Raw genomic sequence first — 23,959 nt, 5'->3', positions numbered from 1 at the left:
AAATACAATCTTAAAAAAAAAAGGAAACTGTTTTATGGCTTTTCAAAAAGTTAAACATAAAACTATCCTACTTCTCAGCAATTCCATCCCCAGGTAACTGGGGAAACAAACACTTGCAAGAGAATGTTCCTATCAGTATGATTCATTATTGTCCCAAACAAGAAGCAACCTAAATGCCTATCAACTGGTGAACAAATAGACAAAATAGAGTAGATGTATACAGTAAAATATTATTCAGTAATGAAATGGAATGAACCACTGACATAATATACCACGGAGAAGCCACAGTTAAAAAACATTTTGCTGAGACAATGTATTTAAATGATTCCATTCATATGAAGTGTTTTATAACAGGTTAAGTATACAGAAACAGAAAGTAGATGTGTGATTGCCTGGCTCTGGCAGTAGAAATGAGGATTAACTTTAAAAGCGCATTAGGGATCTTACTGGGGGGATGAAAATTTTATGGTAAAGGTTATACCATTTTGGTAAAAGCCATTGAACTGCACACTTGAGCTGTGTGATATGTGAAATAAATCTCTTTTGCAACAACTAACATGGTAATCTGAAATATAATAGGAATGTAACAAATTGACTCAATGGTATTTCATTGAAGAGGAGTCTACAAATAAGGATGTAAACCATGTTTTTTTCTTTTAATAATAAATAATCTCTCTAATAAAGCATTTTTAACACTTAGGCCAAACACTGTGTTTGAGATAAAGGATAATGAAATGATTTTATCAAGGAGCCAAGATGAAAATTTTAAAACCATATTTCATAATGCAAGCAAATAAAAGTAATGACCATAATTGAACACATTTTAATACCATATGCAGTTTTCCTCTTTTAATTTTTTTTATTACGGACAATACCTACAGAAGTTAAATAAATCTTGTTTCATCTACACCCAGCCCACTTTCCGTCATCCCCATTCCGCATTGATTTACTGTGAAGCTAGTCTTAGACATATCATGTGAACATATTCATAATGCAAAATACATCTTGCAAAGATGGCTTGAATCTAGTTGCAGTTTTATTTCAAAGAAAAAAATGACAAGGTGTATAAGTATATTTACGAAATAGTGTAAGGAATTTCAGAATGTCAAATCAAACAGACTAGAAGAACATGGTTTGTAATTCTCAAATGTTTTATGATTAAATTACAACTGTAACAATGTTATTGAAGGTTGTATATCCTATAGTTCTTATTCAGTCTTACTACTCAGATTTCCTTTATGTACGATCTGTGCTTCATTTAAAAGAAAGTTTTCCACAAGGAATATACCAGTTTGGCATTTCTAATTCTAAAAGATGACACGAAACTCTGTTCTTCTCCCATAATGTTTGGGAGCATTTGTCCTCATTGTATTTTTTCCGGTCTGAATTTGTGTAGCCACTCTCTTCCCACCTCATATGCACAGGCTGAGAAGTGAGTTGTCAATGATAGCTTTTAAAAGATCTCTCCAAAGGATATTTAAGTCCTTTATATAGTTTCCTTGTTCACAAACACAATGTTCCTGGCAAAGCCAGTACCTAAACATAAAAATAAAGACAAATTAACTAAGCCCTCAATAAATCTGTTATTTAAAGAGAGAGAGAGAGAGAGAGATATGAAATGAAATGCTGTATCTGACCCTAGAGTGGATTCAGTAGTAGAAGAAAAAAAAAATCTATGAATGGTATTACCGGATCAATTAACTAAATTGAAATACTGGTGCTCAATGAGATAGAAATGTAACAATATTGAATTTACCAATGTTGACAACTGTGCTGTGTTATATAAGAGAGCCACCCAATTCTTAGGAAATACACAATAAAATACTGGATGAAGAGCCATGATATGTGTAACTTACCCACAAATGGCTCAGGAAGTATATCTTTCTCTCTACATTTTATACATATCTTAAATATTATGGATAGATAAAGATATGTAGAGAGGTAGACATAGATAAATGATAAGAGAAAAGATGACAAAGCAGGGGCATCTGGGTGGCTCAGTCAGTTGGGTGTGGGTCTCTTGACTTTGGCTTGGATTATGATCTTGGGAGTCATGGGATTGAGCCCCACTTTGGGCTCCATGGGGAGCATGGAGCCTGCTTGGGATTCTCTCTCTCTCTTCCTCTCCTCTGTCCCTTGCTTGCTCTCTCTCTCTCTCACTTAAAAAAAAAAAGATGAAGCAAACGTATAAAATATTAACAATAGGTAAATATGGGTGTATGGGTTTCTTTGCATTATTCTTATTCTTAATAATTTTTCTATGAGTTTGTAGTTATTTCTAAATAAAAATTTAAATGTAACTGTGACCATGACTCTCATAAAAAGGCCTACCCTGATCTGGCCCATGCCAGCTTCCAATCTCATATTTATGGTTATTCTATATTAATTGTATTTCCAGACCATTTTCTCTTCTGTGTTCCTTCACAATCTACAGATACAATCCTCTGTCTGTCTGGAACATCACTGTAACTCTTTTTCCACTTGATAATCTTCTACTCACCCTCACTACTCTGAGGAAGTAGTTTAGCACACTGGTGAAGAGCAGAAACGTGATCAGCGAAGAGTCAACAAACTGAGCATTCACTAAGTATGTGAGCTGCTACCCCTGTGACACCCCACAGACACCCTGCTACTCACCCCAGTCTAACCTCCTCCACAGTCCCTCACATTCCCCTGTGGAGAGCAGTTGCAGCACATCTGAAGGACCTACTGTCCTCCCTGCTTCTGCCACTCTCCAGGGCCTCCACGATGTATATTTGCAAATAATGCTTCTTTGATATGTATTTTTTAAGTATTACAATGATCCATTTATGAGACAAAAATAAAAGCAGTCATCACTTACTCCATTCTCTGTGCCAGTCCTTCCCTTTGCAGTCTCCAAACTGGTTCAGTGAGCAGGGTCATGCTTCCCGGTACCCCTCTCTTTCTGTAGAGAGAAATGACAGAATCCCCAAGAACAGGGTGAAGGTGCCAGTCAGGGACCACAGAAACTACTGCTGGATCCCTGAAAGGCCAAGGCCACACTTGGGAAAAGTCTCGCAGTCTTGGTAAAAGAAAGTGATTTTATTCTGTCATTTGATCAGGACTGGGCTGGAGTGGAAATGATGGAAATGATGAGAGTGGAATGATGGAGGAAAGATGTTAGGGTTCAAAGACCAAGGCCAAGAAAGAACTCTTGAGATGTCTTTGGTGCAAAAAGCTGGTTTTATTGAAGCATGGGGACAGGAGCCGCGGAAAGAAAGAGCTGCAGTGGGGTCATGAGGAGTGGTCCATTATATACTTTCAAGTTGGGAGGGGATACGGATAGTTAAGTCTCTAAGGCATTTTGGAAGCAAGGTTTCCAGGAACGTGAGCGGGCTAGCTATTGTTAGAAAAGGTCATTTACTACTTTCTAATAAAACCTTAGTCATGAGACCCTTCAGATCCATATTGGTGGGCCATGGACTTGGGAGGTAATTGCCAACATGTATCTTGGGGGGTTTAGAGATCATGGAAATTTCGAAAGGAATTTTTATATGTTAAAGTAGTTTCTCTCTTGCAAAATGAAATAAATAAAATCTTTTAAAAAATAGACTTACAAGATCCTGGGCGTCGGGCTAAAGTTGCCTTTTGCCCTTAGCAAAAACATTAACATCGAGGCAGCTGAGTCCTTAGAGGAATGTAATTCTGCCTGTTTCAAGGACTTGTCCATGGCCTGTGGGTAGTAAGAAAATTCATTTCTCTTCTGCTTTGTTTCCCACATCAAGAAGACTGTAAACTGGGGGCTGTGTCTTAGTGTGGAATCCCCTCATTTCCTTTGATAGACAAGAATGCTGGAGCCCAGGTAGAGCAAGTGTTGCAAGGGTCCTAGTGCACACAGGTGACAGAGCCAGGAATCCTGATGCCCATGTCTGTGCTCTATTCTTTCCCTCACACCTTTAGCTAATAGCCTCAGATTTGAGAGCCACTAAGAACATGGCAACAGTTATTCTTCCCGGGGGAAAACATATCACAATCTGATAATATAGCATCCTTGGGCACTGTTGTACATTACACACATTTTAATTAGAAAGTGTTTATTGTGGCAGTGCTAGACTATGTTTGGACATCTGGCCTTGGGTGAGACACAACTTGTAAATGAGAACTGAAAGCTAAAATCCACCTCAAGAAACCTCCACACGTCCCCCTAATCCAGCATCCTAGCCTCATTTCTAACCACACCTAATCCCTCTGTCCCACCGCCCCCGCAATATTTTCTTGTTTCTACTTTTTAATGGGCGGCTGCTGCTTCTGCCTAGAATTCTCTCTTCATTGTTTTTCAAGTTACTAGTGTTCTCTGTGTAATCTTTCTTCTCCATTTCCAGTCCCACTGGCTTTTGCATTTGCTACATTCTAGCACTCATTGGATTTTAGTTACTCGGATGTAACGCTGTCTCCTTAAGCAGCAGTGACCCTAGTATTGCTCCAATCCTAACAGAGCTCTGAGCAACAGAACTTCTCCCATCATCTTACAGAATTCGATAAAAAATGAGACCAAAGCAAAGGAATGGCGAACACTGGGTTCACTGTGTGGATTCCTTCCGACAGGAGAGGCCGATTTTTGTTTGGATGGTGTGTTTGTGGAGTCTTATTATGTATTTAAAAATAATAAAGACTGTGGATTACTAAAGTACGGTAACCAGAAATCATTCACATGAACGAGAAGACTGACCCCATCTTCCGTTACGTGGCGAGGCATCTTTTCCTCCGCTTCCTATGCACGTTACATCACAACGGCTGCTTTTCGACCTTCAACCGTCCACTTTCACTGCACTGATAGACGCTGACGTCGACATGGGTCCCCACAGGTCAACGCCCTTTCCCTCCCGCGGGCCTGTTCTCTGTGTTGCGACCAGGGGTCCGCAGCCGTTTGTTTTGGGTACGAGCAGTTTGTTTCCTTCCGTTTCCGCAGGAACGGCCAATACCCACCGCATTAAAAAATGATCACTACTGCGAATCTGCAAGTCTGTATCCGGCGCCGATAGACGCACACGCCTCAAGGGCGAGGATTTAACCTAACCGCCCGCGCTTCATCTCACGAGCTGCTTGCGCCTTTTCCGAGCAGACGCCTGCACCGCGCGGGGACCGAAGCCCCGCCCCGCGGCCGCAGGGAGCCCCCCGCTGCTCGCCCGCGCGCGCTCCCTCCTCGCCCCCGCGACCACGCCCCTTTCCCCGCCTGAAGGCCGTAGCCGCGCCCGCCCGCGCTGGGCCGGAAGCCGCGCCCCGCCGTTAGAACGCGGTTCCCCGCCGGCCCGGGCCAATGGGCGGGGCGCACCTCGAGACTCCACCCCCGCCGCCGATGATGTCACTGAACGCGGGGGCGGGCGGGACGGAGGCACCGCCTCGGTCTCCGCCCCCCAGAGGTCACCTAACTGCGAGGGCCAGTGCCGCGGCTAACTTCGCGAGGTCTTATCGCTGTCGCCGCCTTTGTGTCTGCAGCATGGCCTTTGTAACGCGGCAGCTCGTGCGCTCTGTGTCCTCCTCGTCCACTGCCTCGGCCTCGGCGAAGAAAATCATCGTCAAACACGTGACGGTTATCGGTGGCGGGCTGATGGGCGCCGGCATCGCCCAGGTGAGCGGCGGGGTGGGCGGCGTACCCCGCTCGGTTTGCTGCGGACGCTTCCGGGCCGGTCCTGGCCAGCGGAGACCCCGCGTGGCTGCTCCGCCGGGAGGCCGGCGTCCGCGGGAAGCCGGAGGAGATGCCATCCCGCCCCCCACCCGTGCAGTTGAAAAGTCTCGAGTCTGGGCCTGACTCCTGCAGTCCCCCAAAGAACGAATGTCCTTGGACTGAGCCTCCGGTTCCTGGTCTCTAAATTCCAGCCGCCCCCAGGGTCCGACGGAGGCTCTGTGGAAAGTGTTTCTGAATGCACTTCGGAATCGGGCCGTGCAGAGAAGATAGTATTCCATGTGCACAATACTGAGGAATAACTTGCGCGCTCGCTGCTCGGCTTAGACCGAATTTGCTTCCGGAGACCCGGACTGCGATCAGTTAGTTTTGTTTTTATTCCGTGTTTTCTAATTCTCCAGTCTTTGTTAGAGCCGTTTTCTGCTCTTCTGAATGATCTCTCTTTTCCGCCCCCGCCGTGTGTTTCCTTTGCTTATGGGTTACAATGAAAGGTAATAGTCATCCTTTTGGTAGCACTTTGTAAAGTGACCTAACCGAAGCTTCCAAGGCCCTGGGACTCCCTCCAATTGCAAGCGCGTTGGCTGCGCAACTTTGACCTGTTACCCTTTTTTGCAAAGAACAGTGCGGTTTAGGTTCTGGGGAGAGTGGGAGTAGAGTGGCTGAGGGCCCAGGAAGAGTGTCTAATCTAATTGTTCATCTTCAGGACTCTGCCCTGTTCGCCTGAGCTGAGTAGTACGGGGTCAGTTGTGCAACTGATTACATGGTTACTGTGATACTTGTTATTTATTTATTTATTTTTAGCGCTTACATTCCAGCTCATATTGAAGAACTGTGATTTTCTTAGCTGACTTTGTTCTTAGCGTTCCAGCCCTTTGCAACTTGTATTGTGGAGGGGGTGGGGCAGGCAGTTACCAAGTTTCTCTTAAGGGAGTGCTGGACTTCAGTGGCTACAGTCAAGAATGTTTTATTTTTTCAGTGTCTGTTTGCAACCAAGCCCACACTTCCATGCTTGCTTTTTAAAAATGTCTTCTGGGGTGCCCGGGTGGTTCAGGCAGTTAAGTCAGACTCTTGCTTTTGGCTCAGGTCTTGATCTCAGGGTTGTGGGATCAAGCCCCACCTGGTGCTAAGTGTGGAGCCTGCTTAGGATTCTCTTTCTCCCTCTGCCTCTCCTTCTCCTCCCTGTCTCCCTTTTTCTCTCTCTAAAAAAATCTTTTATTACTACTATATATTTTAATTCTCCCTGCAGTTTTTTTTTTTTTGCAGCATATTCATATTTTCTCTTAAAAACAGAATGTTTAAAAATGTTTTTATCCATCTGACTTCTTATAGTTTCTCCTTTTTTTTCTTCTGAGATTGTGTTTTTGGACATATATTGCCATTTTTATTGTTGGATACCCTGACTGCTAGGTTACGGTGTTCCAGTAATCTGTTTTTTGTGAGGAGGTGTAAGTCCCTCTAACCTAGAAGTTCCACATGTAACATACTTGAAGAGAGCTTAGCCTTGAGCGCACTTGTATTCCTTCTGCTCCACCAAAATCTCCCAAGGTTATGAGAGTGAAATTTATTGCAGGCAGGTGTAAAATAATGTATTGACTTAAAAACACTTAAACAATGTCTTGGTGACAAGTTATTAGGGAGGGCTTTAGTCTCTAAGAACAGTATAGGAAATGGACAGTACCTTGAAGACATCAGTGGAAGAAGATCAGAAACTGTGTAGAAAGCATCACCTCAACTTTTGTACAAAATGGGATTGCTCAGTTCTTGCAATTCTGCATCCATTATTGGATACCATGAAAAAGGTATCCATGAAAAGGCATAAAGGTAGCTCCTAAAATTACGGGTATGGTAATGGAGCATTCACTTGAGAAAGGAGTGGGGAGAAATGACTGACATTGATGGAAACACATACTTGTGGGTCAAATCCTTGAGTAGTTGGAACAAGGAGTGCCTTTTCATTAAGGGGGAAATGTTTTTTTACCCCGCTAGTTGGAAACATAATGGAATTGTCATTCTGAAAGCTGATAAACACCAGAAGTCTAGGGGTGCCTGGCTGGCTCAGTCAGCTGAGTGGGACTCTTGATCTGTGCCTTGAGTTTGAGCCCCAAGTTGGGTGTGGGGCTCAGGGGGGGAGGGGGGAAGACTGGAAGTCCAAGAAGTGAACATTCATAAGGAACATAGTTCCAATCTTACATAACAAGGTTTAAAAGAACCTCACCCACTTCAGGTGACAGCTTTAATCCTGTGGCGGGAAACCATGCTTTCCTGTAGAACCTGGGTGCCTCTGGTGGTTTCGCTGATGTTTTGGGTGGTTTAGTGGATCTGTGTTTGCATTCTGTCCTGCGGCATGCGGTCCCAGGCAGTATCACCTCATTCTTTATGCTCCTTGCCCTATGGTTTTTTGGCACTGGGTAAGTCTGTTTTGCTGATTGAGTGCCACTGAAGAATTAGTTGATGTGTTTTGAATAGAGAATGGGTCCACTTCAGTATGAGGAATTCGATGATTTTTATGCTGGCTCAGCTTCACATGCCAGCTGTGTTAACATGGGAAAGTTACTTAGCCTCTGGCCTCAGTTTACTTTTTTTTTTTTTTTTAGTTTACTTATTTCTAAAAGTAGGACTAATACTAGTACTAGCCTGGTAGGAGTATGGGGAGGATTGAGTGAATTAGCAAAATTCAAACACTTAGCACAGTGTCTGTCACTTAATAAGAGCTCACAAAATGTTAGCTGCCTTTGCAATTACTTCTCTTCATTGTGGTCATCTTTGTCCATTTGACCTTCTCCCCTCATATCCACTCACAACTCTGATTGTTGCTGCAGAGGTAGGACTGTATTATTTAGATGGAGAATATTGGTATGATTTGGTTCCAACTTGCTTAATCATTTTAAAAATTTTTTTTTTTTAATTGGACACAGAGAGATCCCAAATAGGCAGAGCAGCAGGTAGAGAGAGAGGGGGAAGCAGGCTCCCCGCTGAGCAGGGACCCTGATGCAGGGCTCTATCTCAGGACCCTGAGATTATGATCTGAGCCAAAGGCTTAACCCACTGAGCCACCCCAGGCACCCCCCAACTTGCTTAATCTTGAATACAAATGCTGGTTGATACTGTGGTTGGTTTGCTAATGGACCTCTGAAAAGAGGGAAGTCGCTTTTTACTGTCCTCTCACCCATGGTAGATCCTCACTGAAGCCGTAGAAACACAAGCACAAACTAGCATCTCAGCTCTGCATTTATCTTCACTTCCCTGAACTCTTTCTGAAGTAGTTTGAATTTTATTCAGGGTGTAGTTCCAGTTACAATTTTAAATTTTTGTAAAATGTATCCTTTTGCCAAGTGTCCCATTTCATGCTGAGTAGGATTAAAAAAAAAATTTTTTTTACTAGATTTTGTGGGAGCCTAACACATTTCTCAAGCAATTTAACAGTTTCAGATAAGTGAGGTTTGTGCTTCATTACATTTGATCAGAGCACAGACCATTTGTACATGTGTATTCTCTTAGAGCATCTACTTTGCCTGTCATTTTTGTTTGTTTTAAATTAAAAAAAAAAATCCCTTAGGCTGCAGGTTAATAATTAGTAAGGTTAACCTGTGTTGTTGCCCATTACAGACTTCTGACTTGGTTCTGATTACCAGTTCAGCTATAGCCAAATACTTAGGCCAGCAAAGAAGCTTATAGAATTAAATGACCCTTGAGTGAGGGGCAGGTTGTTTTTTATTCTGTGAAGGAGGGGAGAAAAGGAAGAAAGCTACTGGCTCTGCATTTCTTCTGTTTATCGAATGAGTCCTTTCTGAACTTTGCTTTGTTGCCTTTTTTTCATCTGAGGCACCCAGAGAGACCATAGCTTTCCTTGAGTTACTGGGCAGGGGCAGGGGAGTCAGCGGGCTCCCTGGAAATGGCCGTTTCAGAAGGTGGATTCCTCCAGGGCTCCTGGTACAACCTTCCTTTTAATGCACTCTACTTCTTTGAAGAAATAAGAAAGTGTAGAAGAGGTTGGAGGCCTGATTATTCTCATCCAGAGCTCCCCCCCACCCCGTTAAGAAACAAAAAGTACACACTTCTTCTGGGGTGGGGGGGCTCCTTAGACTATAAAAGTTGGAGTATGGCTGGGAAGAGTGTTCTAAGCCTTGTTACTTTGTGGTGCTCCATAAGACTAAAGTGGACTTGAGAGCTTTTTTCCTCCCAGCCACTGAATTTGTTCATGCCCCAAACTCTGAATTTTCTGATGCTGAATAGGAGAGTGGCCACAACTGCTCTGTACTGTTTACTTTTTTGTTTCTTTCTTTCTTTTTTGCTACAGTGAATATGTCTCCGTTGAACTGTGCTTGGAAACAGTGCAGTGACCTGGGATAAGTTTCAAGATCACAGGGGACTGGCATGGTTACCTGGCTCTCAGCTGTCCTTTTGGTGTTCTTTCTGGAGGGGAATGTTTTTACTCCGGTGTTAACTGCCCCCTCAAGGGTGTGGGATGTATTTGTCCTGAAGCTGTTCCCTCCTTTCTTGTGGCGTTGTTCACTTCTTTACTGGGCTCTTCTGTGATCTTCATGATCCACGATGGACAGTCAGACCAGCCTCTTTCAGCTTGTTAGTCATTGGACTTGGGTGGGCCTGGAGATGCTGTAGAAAACTTGGGGCAAACAGGTAAAAAAAGAATGCCAAAGAATACATTTGGCCATTGTAGAGCCGAAATGGCACCTCAGTCAGGTTTGGGGTTTTCTCTACCATGTCCTAGATAGAGCCCTCACTGTTTCCTATCCCTTGCTTGAGTTTCTGATTTCTTTTCCTCCACTTCTGTCTTCTCCCAGTCTGCCTTAGGCACACCCCTCACTGCCTAGCTCTCGAGGGCCCACAGGGAGATTGTACTGCTGCTGTCTATCCTGTGTCTGCCTAGGGTATACGAACAATGCAGTCGTTTCTGGTGAGGGGTGGTCCAACCCTTGAAAGTGAGCAGAGGAGGAGGTGCCTCCCAGAGCCTGGCCCTCAGCTCTACCTGGCCCCTGCCGTAGGAACCTTAGGGGAATCTCTTAACCCCTCTCTGCCTTTTGCCTTACCTGCAAGCAAGGATTGCCTCACAGTGTTGGGAGAGCCAACCACGCAAAGAGCTGTGGTGGCTTCTCTAGCATGTTCAGTGGCAACTATCTGGTAAATGTGGCTTTCCTGTGGATTTGTGAGACCCATCCAGGGATGACGTCTCTATTCTCAGTTCTTTTCACTGTCTTTGAAGGTGTCTGATCCCCGAAGCTGAGGTAAGCACAATTCTGCCTGGACCTCTGGCCTCTGCTGTGTTGTGGAGAGAAGGGTGGTCTCCGCGAGTGGGGGGGATCTTTCATGGGTATCTGGAATCAGTAGATAACAGCTTGACCTCTCCTTAGTTCTAGACTCGAAGTAGGAATCACTCCCTGGTGATCTCTATTTGGCTTCCCTGATGCCACCTTTCTGCCAAGAATAGACTTAAACTGCAGCCAAGACTTAATCATTCAGCCAGTTCCCTTCCTTTGTCCCTCCAGCTTTCCCTGCGTCGTTCCTCCCTCTGTCATTACCACTGTTGTTCCTCCAGCCACAGACACTCTGAGGCTGAGGTCACGGTCGGAGTCTCTTCTATTCTGCAAAAGGCTCTGCGGCTTTTCTCTGTGAGGAGTGTTCTTTCCCCTGCACTCCCCTTTGTAATTTCTGGACCGGGCATTGATCCTCAAATCGTTGTGGGAGCCTCTTAATTGGTCCTTTAGCAAGACCCATTCATTCTAGCAGACACTGCCGTACTCATCTTACGGAGAGCAGTTTGGATTTGTGACTGTCTTTTCTACTCAGAAAGCATTCATCATGGCAACATCTTGGAGAGCTGGGTCAAACCAAGGGTTTGTTGATGGCTAGTGATATGTCCAGTTGCCCCTTCTCCTTCCCGGAATTGGTGGGAGATGGGAGGAGACAGTCCTGGGAGAGAAGTTATTTTCCTCTATGTTACCAAATCCAGATGCTTACCGAATTTTAAAAAAAAGTGTTCTTCTCATCTGAAAATGAAGGCACATTTCTTTGGCTTTTTAGAAATCCTTTTTGAAATATAAAAATCAAGTAAAAAAAAAAAAAGCCAGCTAATCAATTACACTGTTCTAAGAATCAACCAGCTGGTTATGGTGGCAGTCGTGATTGAAAGCCTCAGTGGAATGCCTTTTTTTGGATTGTTGAAGCTAGCGAAGACAGCCCACGCGGATGGCAGAGTTGAAGGGATTGCACAATCGGAGATAATCATAAACCCAGAATTGCCAGCTCTGAGAGACACATCTGATTTATGACTTTTTTCCTTCCTGAATCCAATCATGTGCTCAAGGGCGGGCCTTGATGCAGAGGAAAAGCAATGTCTGGCTATAGTCAGCATCATGAGTGCTCACTTGGTGCACTTATTTTGGGTGTTGGAAGGAAGTCAGAGTAGTTTTCGGAGGCAGCGTAATGCTGATGCCCCACGAACCTCCTGTCGTGTAGAGGCGTATGAGACAGCGCTCTGTACCAGGTGACAGAGTTCTCATACACTTACCATTCAGGTTATGCTTTGGAGAAGCTGCTTCAGATCTGGTGATCTGTTTGCAAAAATACATAAAACCAGCATGCTTCTGCTTGGCCTGCTTCCTTGGCCCAGTGGCTGGAGTACTCTGGGGCTTTGACAAGTGTGCTCTTTACCTGGCCTATTTTTACAGCTCTGAAGCACCCTGGTCTAAAAATATTTTTCTCTGGCTAAGCCTGCCTTCCACCAAGGCTAGGGAAGTCATGGAAATATGAGGACATAGCCTTCAAATAAATTTCTTTCCATTATAGATTGCTTGTCCTCAAGGTCTTTCAGTGGGTAGGTACTACAATACAAAACAGGAGTTCCTGGGCGCCTGGGTGGCTCAGAGGGTTGAGCCTCTACTTTCGGCTCAGGTCATGATCTCAGGGTCCTAGGATCGAGTCCCACATCGGGCTCTCTGCTCAGTGGGGAGCCTGCTTCCTCCTCTCTCTCTCTCTCTGCCTACCTCTCTATCTGCTTATGATCTCTGTCTGTCAAATAAATAAATAAAATCTTTAAAAAAACAAAAAACAGGAGTTCCTAATGGGCTCACTAAAATTATGGTTGCTTCAGGCGCCTGGGTGGCTCAGTGGGTTAAGCCACTGCCTTCGGCTCAGGTCATGATCTCAGGGTCCTGGGATCAAGCCCCGCATCGGGCTCTCTGCTCAGCGGGGAGCCTGCTTCCCCTCCTTCTCTCTCTGCCTGCCTCTCTGCCTACTTGTGATATCTCTCTCTGTGTGTGTCAAATAAATACATAAAATCTTTAAAAAAAAATTATGGTTGCTCAAGTTAAAAATGGTAGGCAGAGCCCTCTTTATTGTAAGAACAACAGCTGTCTATGGGGGAACGAACAAAAGACCTTTATTTTTCTGTTCCATTTCTCCACTGCCATCTCTTCCTCAAAAGTTGGGAATAACTTGGGGGGCACTGCTGCATAATTCAAGAAGAATGAGTGTGGTTTCTTTGCAGGCGCAACACATGAAATTCTTTTCTAAGTAAGAACCTCTGGTAATATAATTATTTTCACATTGGCGGGGGGCCTTCAGCTACACTGATGAAAAGAACCCTGGACCTTCAGGAGATCTGATCTCATCTTAGCTTTCCTACCAGCTCTGTTTGGTCGGTATTTCCTGGGGTGGGTATTTCCCGGGGGTATTTCCTTGGTCTTGGTGCCCAGTACACAGAGACAAATGACATTTTGTCGGGAGCCTACGGTGGGGAAGTAGGGAAGACAAGGCTGAAACAGATGGTCAGAGCAGTGAGATGGGTGCTGGGCCATTACCGGAGCGCAGGAGGGACAGCTAGCCCAGAGCTAAGATCTTGGGGTGGGAGGTCTCAAGTGATCTGTGATCTTACTTATTATCTGTGTACTCAGCACTTAGTATGTGTGAAACTTAGACGTTGTCTGTGCGATACTGAGGCTTAGTTAGTGAGGGGAAGCTGCGGAGATGGCATGGACCGAGCAGAGGCCAGGAGAGGAGACAGTAGTAGACGTGGAGGCCGTGGTGGTGAAGTGGTCGGCATCAGGGAGCGGTGCGTCTGGAGCAGAGGTGAGTCTCCACTGTGGAGGGCTTCGCAAGCTGTATGTGGGAACTGAAGTTCTATTCTTTGGTTCCCAGGGACCATTGAAGAGTTTGGTGGAATAAGTGCTATAGATGGAAGTGCCTTTTTGGGTAGAACGCTACTACCTGTAGTGTGATCTTACGTGAATGGTTTTTCTGCTTTAGTTCTGTTTCTTTCCTCAGGAAAATGAAAGTGTTGTGTTGGGATCGAACAAAGGTTTTTTGTTTTCTTGTTTTTTGTTTTTTTAATTGTGGTAAAATAGGCATAACATAAAATCGATCATTTTAGCCATTTTTACATGTGGGTTTCCGCCCATCTTCCAAGAGCTTGCATTATGCCATACTGCTTTTCTGAAAGATCTACATCAGTCTCTTTTTGGTAACTGAAGGAAAGCCATGGAGGACTTTTGCTGTTACAAAAATAGGTGAAAAAGCATTCAGCACTTGTTTGGCTGCCAGCTGTGAGAGAGGCGGGGCTGTGGTGAGAGAGGCCATGCACAGCTGGAGGGGCTCCTTTCTGGGAACCACGCTCAGAGCCCCTGGGAACCATGCTCAGCCCGAGCCACCAGGGCTTTGAACTGTGTCTGCGAGCACCTGTGCTTTATCTTCGTTTATTTTGTGTATGCATCAGCAAGATGTGTCCTAACATATCAAAAGAGCTCAAGAGGTTATTTTTGGGGTCTGAGGAGGTTCAAAATTTTCCCGTATACATTAATGATAAGTGCTTTTTCACTTTATACCATTTTGGCTAACGAAAGGTGTTATGGGAATGCTCTACTTCCAGATAGTGGGGGAGACCTGTATGCAGTGCAGTGATATTTGAGCATATACACATTGTTGGAAAACCATCACCATCATCTATCTCCAGAACTCTGAATCTTGCAAAACTGAAGTTTTGTACCCATTGAACGATAACTTCCCCCCATCCCTCCCAGCCTTTAGAAGCCACCGTTCCACTTTCTGTCTCTGACTGTTCTAGGGACCTAAGTGGAATCATACAGTAGTCTTCTTTTTGTGACTAGCTTATTTCACTTAATATTATATCTTCAAGGTTCATCTGTGTTGTACCATGTGTCCAAGTTACCTTCCTGTCTAAGGAATAATAGTACACTGGAATATTTTTAATGGAGTGATGTATATACCACATTCTGTCTCTCCAGTTATCTGTCTTGGGGCACTCAGGTTGCTTCCACTTACTGTGACTGATGCTGCTGTAAATATGGGTATACATAGAACTAACAAGGGCTGTTGAGAGTCCTTGGTTTCAGTTCTTTTGGGTATATAACTAGAAGTAGAATTGCTGGGTAATATGTAATTTTTCCATTTTTTAGGAATTACTGTAACATATTCCAAAGCAGCTGCAACATTTTACATTTTCATCAGCAGTGGGCAAAGGTGCCTATATCTCCATATCTTTGCCAGGACTTATTTTCTGGTTTTTGTTCATTCATTTGTTTTTTTGTCATAGCCATCCTAAGGGATGTGACTAGGTTAGAGATTTTTACACTAAAGCTCTGATGGACTGTCAGGGTTCTCTGAGTCTCCTCAGTGGTTCCCAGACCTCCCTCCCCTGACCTCTGTTTTACGTATCGCTCTTCCGTATGCATTCCTGTAGAAGGATTTTATGGTTAAAAAAGTTTGAAAGCCACCACACTGACTGATTGTTAGGGTGTCTTTCTGATCTAAAAATCTGTAGCTAATTATCAGTAGCTAATAAACATGAACAATAAATGCTTTTGCTCATCTCTGACTGTGTAGCAGTTGTCAGAAGCTAAGGTGCCTTCATTTCCCTGGTGTGATAGAGAAACAACCTGTGTGTCTGTGGCCATCCTTGATGTGGCTCACACTTGTGCCCCTCAGATGGTCACAAATACAGGGTTTGCATGCCTCTAGCCTTGCCCACAACCCCTTTGATAAAAGGGTACAAGGCCCGTTCACATGCTGGAGGAAATTAAGCATAAGTTCATTTTTTAAATCACTCATACTGCACAGCAGTTGTCTTTCAGTTCTGCTTTTGCCTGCCATCTTAACCACCAGTGCCAGAAAACAGTTAATGTGCTTGCCAACATAACAGAGACTTTTGTAGCATTGACTAAAGGACTGTGTTTATTAGCTCCTTCTGTTGGTGTTACTGTACTTTTCAAAGCAATGTGATTTTTCATAAGCAACTTGAAAGTTATGGGAAAGTTGTTATAGTTTCAAGTTACAGTCATGGCTTTTTTTTCAAGTTTTTTTTTTTTTGAATTCCAATTAACATACAGTGTTAACTTTCAGATGAAGAATTTAGTGATTAGTCACTTACATACTCATCATAAGTGCCTTCTTAATACGCATCACCCGTCCAGCCTAAACCCCCATCCACCTTCCCTCCAGCAGCCCTCAGATTGTCCTCTATAATTAAGAGTTGGTTGCCTCTCTTTCCCCCACTGCCATGCTCATGTGTTTTGTTTCTTAGATTCCACAAATGAGTGAAATCATGTGGTATTTGTCTTTCTCTGACTTACTTTGCTTAGGATAATACCCTCTAGCTCCATCCATATCATTGCAAATGGCAAGATTTCATTCTTTTTTATGGCTGGATAATAATACTCCATCACACACACACACACACACACACACACACGTACGTCGTCTTTGTCCGTTCCTCAGTCAGCGGGCACTGGGGTCTTTCCATAGTTTGGCTGTTGTTAATGGCTGCTATAAACATTGCTGTGCATATATCCCTTCGAATCTATATTTTTTGTGTCCTTTGGGTGAACACTCAGGAGTGCGATTGCTGGGTCATAGCGTAGCTTTATTTTTAACTTTTTGAGGAACCTCCATACTGTTCTCCAGAGCAGCTGCACCAGTTTGCATTCCCACCAGCAGTGTAAGAGGGTTCCCATTCCTCTGCATCCTTGCCAACATCTGTTGTTTCCTGTGTTGTTAATTTTAGCCATTCTATATAGTCATGACTTATTGAGAACTCTGTCCAAAAATAATTTATGAACTAAGGCTTTTTAGAAATCTATTATTCATGTGTTCTTTTCACCAGTATTAAGTGTCTTGCATGGGCTGGGTTTTAGGGTGGGTAAAATGTACCACGTGGTTGCTGCTCTTGAGGACTTCAATGTCCAGAGAAGGAAATACAAGCATGAACGACTAACTAGTGGAGGCAGATAGAGTTCCTGTCTGTTACATCTGGGATGTGACCTGATACAGATGAAAGTTCTCGTGGTTTAAATATCCTAAGGCCAGTGGCACCTGGATGGCTCAGTTGGTTAAGCGTCTGTCTGATTCTTGGTTTTGGCTCAGGTCATGATCTTGGGGTCCTCGAATCAGGATGCACTTGGGGGAGGTCCCCGCTCTGGGAGTCCGTTTCTCCCTCTGCCTCTGCCTCTATCTCCGCTCATGCTTGCTCATCCGCGAGCTCTCTCTCTCTCTCTCTGAAATAAGTAAATCTTTTTAGGTACCTTAAGGTAAGACTTTTAAATACATAAGATCTGACTTGATCTATATGATACCTCTTTTATGATAAGGAAAAAGGGACATTTTAAAAGTATATGTGAAAAAGGCATATGTATATGGGCACCTGGGTGACTCAGTCAGTTAAGGGTCCAACTCTTGATTTTGGCTCAGGTCATGATCTCAGGGTGGTGATACTGAGCCCTGAGTTGCACTCCATGCTGGGTGTGGAGCCTGCTTAAGAGTCACTCCTTCTGCTCTTCCCCACCCTCAGCTTGCACACACACACACACTCTCTCTCTCTCTCTCAAAAAAAAGGCATATGCATATATTGTACTATATATATTTATATGAAATTTATATTAATGGGAGTTTTTTTCAAAGACTTTATTTCTTTAGAGAGCAAGCTGGTGGAGGGGCAGAGGAGGAGGGAGAGGAAGAATATCAAGCCTACTCCATGCTGAGCATGGAGCCTGACGTGGGGCATGCTCAAGACCCTGAGATCACGAGCTGAGCGGAAGTCAGGAGTCAGGCGCTTAACCTGCTGAGCCACCCAGGTGCCTCTACTGGAAATTCTGCTTGGACTACACATAGGAGTGTGCCAGACCCACCCTGTGTTGGTATTTGGGGTAACAGCAAATTCAGACTCTGAAGTGGATGATACAACAGCTTTTTTGAAAAAATCTCTAGGTGTTATCTTGAGTTCACCATTAAAAGTTGGTGTTGGTCAACTTTCCCATGTCCAATTTATCTTTTATCTTTCACACCTGGACTTTCTCCTATCTACCGATGGGTTAGTGCCTGTTATTCTGAAATTTGTAAGATTTTACAACATAAAATAACCTGTGACCAGTTTGGTTTTGATTTATCTGTTGTGTCCATATCCTGGTGACTGCACTGCCTACATAATGGAGCAGCCATTGATAGCTGGTGGCTCACACCAGCTCTGTGCTTTTTCTTTCAGTATTTGCAGTCCTATATGAAAGATTTTCTTGTATCTGTAAGTCAGTAGAGGTTCCAAGAAGTGACCACCTCTGTTAAAGTTTGGGAGACATGTCACTAAAGGAGAAATAGCCTCTGTGAAAGTTTGGGAGACATGTCACTAAAGGAGAAATAGCCTCTGTGTTGAATTCTAAAAGATGACTGGAGACCCCCAAGCAGCAGTAAGGGAAATGGGGCTTCCTGGTGGCCATAAAATAGTATGGAGGAAGAAGTGGGGTGTGGCTGGAGAAGAGTACAGGCTCAGGTTACTCCAAAGAATTTAGTATTTACCAGTTACTTTTGGGACAGCCACCATGTGCAAGGCATGTGGTAATTACTAGAAGGTATAAAGACCAAATCAGTTTATGCCATAAGGAATTTCACCTGGGAGCAGAGATTGCTAGACAAAGATCCAAATGACACAGTTTACTTCAGTATAAAGTAGCAGCATAAGACCAGTAAGAATCTAGCTCTGAGGTGTCAAAACAGAGAAAAGAGCACATTCATTTGGAAAAAGGCTTCATAGAGAGGGTAGCGTTTGAAGTGGGTCTTGGATAAGGCGTAGGTTTTTTTGGACAGTAATTAGGGATTTAGATTAAGAAAAAAGTGTTATGTAGCAGATTGTGAGTGTCAGAATAGTGGTACAGTTAAGCTCAGAGAGAACGTTTTAGGATGTCAAGATGATGACTGTAGGACATCAAGATGATGACTGAGAAGAGGATATGTTAGTTGTAGGCACAGTTTGAATTATGAGAATGATTGAGATTCCAGAAGGAAAAAGATAGAGGCAGAAGAAAAGAATATTGAAAGCAGAACCTTGAAGGATACCCTTTGTTCAGTGGTTGAGAAGATTCAGAGAAGTTAATATGGGGTGCCTGGGTGGCTCAGTTGGTTAAGCATCTGCCTTCAGTTTGGGTCATGATCCCGGGGCCCTGGGATCAAGTCCTGTGTCAGACTCATTGCTTGGCGAGGAGTCTGCTTCTCCCTCTGCCTGCTGCTCCCCCCTGGTTGTGCTCACTCTCTCTCTGACAGATAAATACAAAATCTTACAAAAAAAAAAAAGTAAATATGGCTAAGAGGAACAGAGATAAGAAATTGAAGAGAGCATTTCAAAAAGTAAGGTCTAGTTGACAGAGTGCCCCGGCTGTGGAAAAGTAGAAGACGTAGTCAGAGAACAGGCATTGGCTTTAGCGCTTAGAAGACCACAGATAAGTTATATGTAATTAACTACAGCACTGGTGATGGAGGAAACCATATTAATAGGGTTTAGGAACTGCATGGCTGGGGAGAGAGTGGAAGCACCAGGCCTGGTGACCAGAGCGGCAGCTAACAAGCATCATTGCCGGTCTATGTGCCTGGCATTGGTCTAAGCACTTTAAATGCATTTGTGGCAATCCAGTGAGCAAGGTACTGTGTTGCTCTTTGTAACACATCAGGAAACCACAGAGAGGCTGTGTAACTTGCCGGAAGTCATGCAGTAGGTGGCTAACCCAGGGTTTAAACCTAGAAAGTCCAGTTCTAGAACTTGTATTCTTCATACCACTCTGCCGCACAGTAATCAGAGGACTTTAGTGGTGAAACAAAGGCCAGCTTAAGGTGGCTAAGGGAGTTTGTGGGGGCCCCTCTCCACCTCTTTTTTTTTTTTTTTCCTTCTTCTTCTTCTTCTTTAAGATTTATTTATTTGAGAGAGAGACTGAGAAAATCTTCAGTAGACTCTGCTTAGCATCGATCCCGATGCAGGGCTCAGTCCCAGGACTGCTGAGATCATGACCTGAGCTGAGATCAAGAGTCTGTTGGCTTAACTGACTGAGCTTCCCAGGTGCCCCTTATTTTCTTTTTAAATGAAAAGAGATCCCAGTCTGTAAAGACAGAAGGACAAAGAAAGGAAAACCTGAAAATGAAAACCAGAAAGGGAACAAGTCTTGGGATTGGAAGGTCTAAGAACAAAAGCAAAATAAAATTATTTACCGTGGGAGGCTATATCTGGATCTAGTATTAGGCCTCAGACCCTCGAACAAGGAGGAAGGGAGCTGCCTAGAATAAAAATAATGAGCTCTTGTGACATGCCAGGCACCATTTTGGGTGTTCAACATGTAATAACTCGTTTAATCCTCTCAACAAACCTGTTGTTCCACCTGGCCCACAAAGGTCATGGAAAGTTTCCCATCTCACAGCTGGTAATTGAGCTCCAAATAGGCTAGCTCTTGCCCAGCTCCTAATGATCTTGACTGTTCCCCTTAGACCCAGCAGTGCCTTTTGGGTCTAGAATAGCCAGCATGCGAGCTCCAAATGCAGACAGCCCTACCTTCAAATCCCAGTCATCTGCAGACCTGCATGTTGCTTATTGTTAGAGCGCCACCCCAAAGGCTGTTATGAAGATGAAATTGGGTAATTTATGAGGAGTGAAAGCTATCTGAGAGCAGGGGTCTTGTTTTGTTCACTACCTCATCCCAGAGCCTGGAAGAGGCACGAGCGACAGAGATGTTGAGCATGTCGTAGGCGGTAGGCAGTAGTGGAAGGAATGAACATGGAGATGTGGCCAGCATAGTACTTTAAATGGTAGCCCCCCTGCATTCATAGAGGAGCACAGGTGTTGGGGAGGGGATCAACAATGCTCACTTCCAAGAAGCCAAGCTTCTTATCTGTGACTTTGGATCATTTGTTGAAAGCATTTTCTAATCCTGCGTTTTTTACCCAGACTGTTCTCAAAGGCTTCCCCACTGTGTACCCCAGTACCATTATTTGGCTTCCAAGATAACACAGCAGTCTTGTTCTGCTCTTAGCCTTCAATCCAGAGTGTAACTGAAAGCTGTGAATGAAGCCCTAAGCACTTGAAGGACTCTGGATTTCACTGGGGAGGGGTCACCAGAAAGCCATAAACATTAACCACCATCGCTGTCATGGGAGAGAAGTGGGCCTCAGCAGTGGATAGGTATAGTTCTTACAAGAAAGAGTGAGGAAAGAGAGAAATTAGATGGGAAAGAGGGTTTAAGGTTAAAAAGAAGAGGCTTGAAGGAACTGTGTAGGATGGCCTTAGGAGTTAGGAGTTCGACACTTTTAGACCTGGGTAGTTAGTGGAGGAAGGGATATGAACCCATGGAGACTTCTCACTTGCACTTTAAGAAAATGAAACAAACATCTGTAAGGTTGGGAGAGATGAACTTAGAGTGGGGAAACTCAGCTGGGAGGCTTTTGCTGTTGACGTAGTACCCCTGCGCTAGTGTGTTGTTATTACGTGCGACTCAAAGAGGAGTGCTGTTAAACCAAGCCTCAGCCCTGTATTTCAGTTTAAGTGTGTGACCTTTTTTTTCTTTTGTTTTCTTGATACTTTGTAACTCAGCTGTACAAACCTTCTTAACATTTGATCTTTTGATTCCCAGAAAGGTTAGATGAGGTCATTGTTTTTCGGGCTAAGGTCTTTATGAAAAGAAGATTTGGGGGCCCTGAAAATTCTGTAGGAAATTTAAAAAATTATGTGTTTTCCTTTCATTGATGATCCTGAAATCTTAAGCCTCTTCTGGGTGATGTGAGTGTTTTTATTGTTATCACCGATGAGATATGAGGCCTCAGTGCTAGTATGTACACTTAACGTTTGCCGTATTATTTGTGGCAAGGGAAGATACAGTACCTCCTCCAGGAACTCTGCTGTAAATTGAAGAGAAGTGGGAGAAGAGAAGAGTTCCTGGCACTTGGTAAAAATGTAGGAGCTCTGAATGCCGAGGAGTGCGAGCCTCCCAGCAGTTAGCGGAATGCTCATGCTGCAGATACCTGTATTCCGTGCTTCTTATCTCAGGGTCAGCAATGAGCTGTGGGAGTAATGGTACCTGCATAAGGAATTTTCCCATTCCAGATGTCAAAAATAATATTATGTGCTCTTTTATTGCAGGTTTTAGTCTCTTCATTGTTTTCAAGAGAATACTACAGAACTGTAAAGTGACATCTCATTAAAATTGACACTTGAGGGGCGCCTGGGTGGCTTAGTGGATTAAAGCCTCTGCCTCCGGCTCAGGTCGTGATCCCAGGGTCCTGGGATCAAGCCCCACATCACGCTCCCTGCTCAGCAGAGAGCCTGCTTCCCCCCTCACTCCCTGCCTGCCTCTCTGCCTACTTGTGATCTCTGTCTGTCAAATAAATAAATAAAATCTTTTTTAAAAAATTTTTTAAAAAATCGGCACTTGATAATACTTGAGACTTGGTTAAATAAAATTAAATGAGATAGGATAGGCCTGGTGTCTGGCATATAGGAAGGACTCTAAACTGGACTCGGATTTCCATTTGTTGTGGAGTTTTTCAGGGGATTTCTTCTCTAAGGAGCGGAGGATTTTTCTTGGCATTGGGGCTTGTGGAGAAGAAAGAGGGAGTGGCTGGCTTAAGGCTGTTAGGGGTTAGCCAGGAGCCATCAGTTAAGATTCAAAGATCAGTACAGATGCAAATATGGCTAGAGATCAAGGCCAGAAGGCAGCCATTTCAAGGGAGGGGAGTGGGACACAATTGGGAAACACGTGTGCAGGGCCTGACCTTGAAGAAAGGAATTAAGAAGCAAGTTTTCTTTAGGGGAGATGTGGCAAGTCGCTGATGTTCAAGAAGCCTAGACAGAAGTAGCAGCTTGTGGGGCCTGACTTTTCCTTCAGGGACCTGGGGAGAAGGAGGAGAGGAGTCTTCCTTCGAGATCGTGTCTTCTAGATCACGTCTAGAACTTGCTTATGGCCACAGGGCAGCAGGAAGACAGGGACAGAGATTTTCTGGCTTCTCAGTGGTTTGAAGAGATAATTGGCAACCCAGAAGGACTGGGGTGAGTGGGGTGGGGGTAGGAATCAGGGAAGATGGGTTCTTTTCAAGTGATGCTTTGGTATTTGGGCTGCACATTAGAATCACCTTAGAATCAAGCTTGAGGTTGATTCTCAGTCAGTTTAGTGTCCAACTCTAGGTTTCAGGTCAGGTCATGATATCAGGGCCCTGAGAGCAAGCCCCTTGTTGGGCTCTGCACTCAGCAGGGTCTGTTTAATACTCTCCCTCTCCTGTGCCCCTTCCCTCCCACTCGGCTCGCTCTCTCTCAAATAAATAAATCTTCCCCCCAAATTGTCTTGGGTTATTTTTAAAATGCCAGCGCCTTCAGACTGCATAAATCAGAGTATCCACAGATGAGGTTTGGACATTGGTCGGTTTAAATGTTCCCCACCTGATTCTTATCCACAGCCAGATTGGAGCACAGATCTTAGAGCACCAGAATCACCAGGAAGGGTTTGTTATAATTCTGGCCCCAACCCATAGTTTCTGATTCATTGTGTTGGGAGTGGAGTCTGAGAATTTGCATTTCTGACAAGCCCCCAGGTGTGGTTGATACTGCTGGTGTGGGCCCCACACTTGGAGAACTGCTGTTCTAGAACCACAGGGTGTTTCAGGTGTCTTTTGAGACTTTCATGCTCACGTGGCAGATGTCATCTGTCTGGATAGATGTTCTTGGTTTTCATGTCATATTTGCTGTGAATGTGACTGTGGTTTGATGGAACCAAAGGCTGCTTCAGGATGTTATCACACCTCTTGCTAACCCTCACCGTGGGACTGTGTACAAGGTATGGAACCTCTTTGAGCCCCAGTTTACCTCCTGTACAAAATGGAATGGTGCTGCCAATTTCGTAAGGACTGTGAATTTGTATTAGGACTCCAGTCTGGGGAAGAACTGATATGTTATTTAAGAGGAATTTTTATAGATGTCACCACATCTGTAATAGTTACTAAGGAAGGCATGGGGGAAAGAGAATACAAAAAAAGTCAATAGCGTGAAATTTTTGT

General features: G+C 44.1%; 1 protein-coding gene across 1 annotated transcript in view; it reads left to right on the top strand.

Annotated features, from left to right (window-relative positions):
• Positions 1-5,357: 5,357 nt before the first annotated feature.
• Positions 5,358-23,959, top strand: part of HADH (hydroxyacyl-CoA dehydrogenase) — a 47,362-nt gene continuing 28,760 nt past the window's right edge. The window contains exon 1 of the mRNA XM_004748108.3: positions 5,358-5,590. Within this exon, the coding sequence (XP_004748165.2) occupies positions 5,459-5,590 (132 nt within the window). The 5' untranslated portion in view covers positions 5,358-5,458. The remainder of the gene's footprint in view (positions 5,591-23,959) is intronic.

Source organism: Mustela putorius, unplaced genomic scaffold, assembly GCF_011764305.1.
Source record: "Mustela putorius furo isolate JIRA1106 unplaced genomic scaffold, ASM1176430v1.1 tig00000868_pilon_pilon_pilon, whole genome shotgun sequence".
Classification (NCBI taxonomy): Eukaryota; Metazoa; Chordata; class Mammalia; order Carnivora; family Mustelidae; genus Mustela; species Mustela putorius.
Note: the sequence above shows the minus strand (reverse complement) of the source record. Positions and strands in the feature narration are given on the sequence as shown.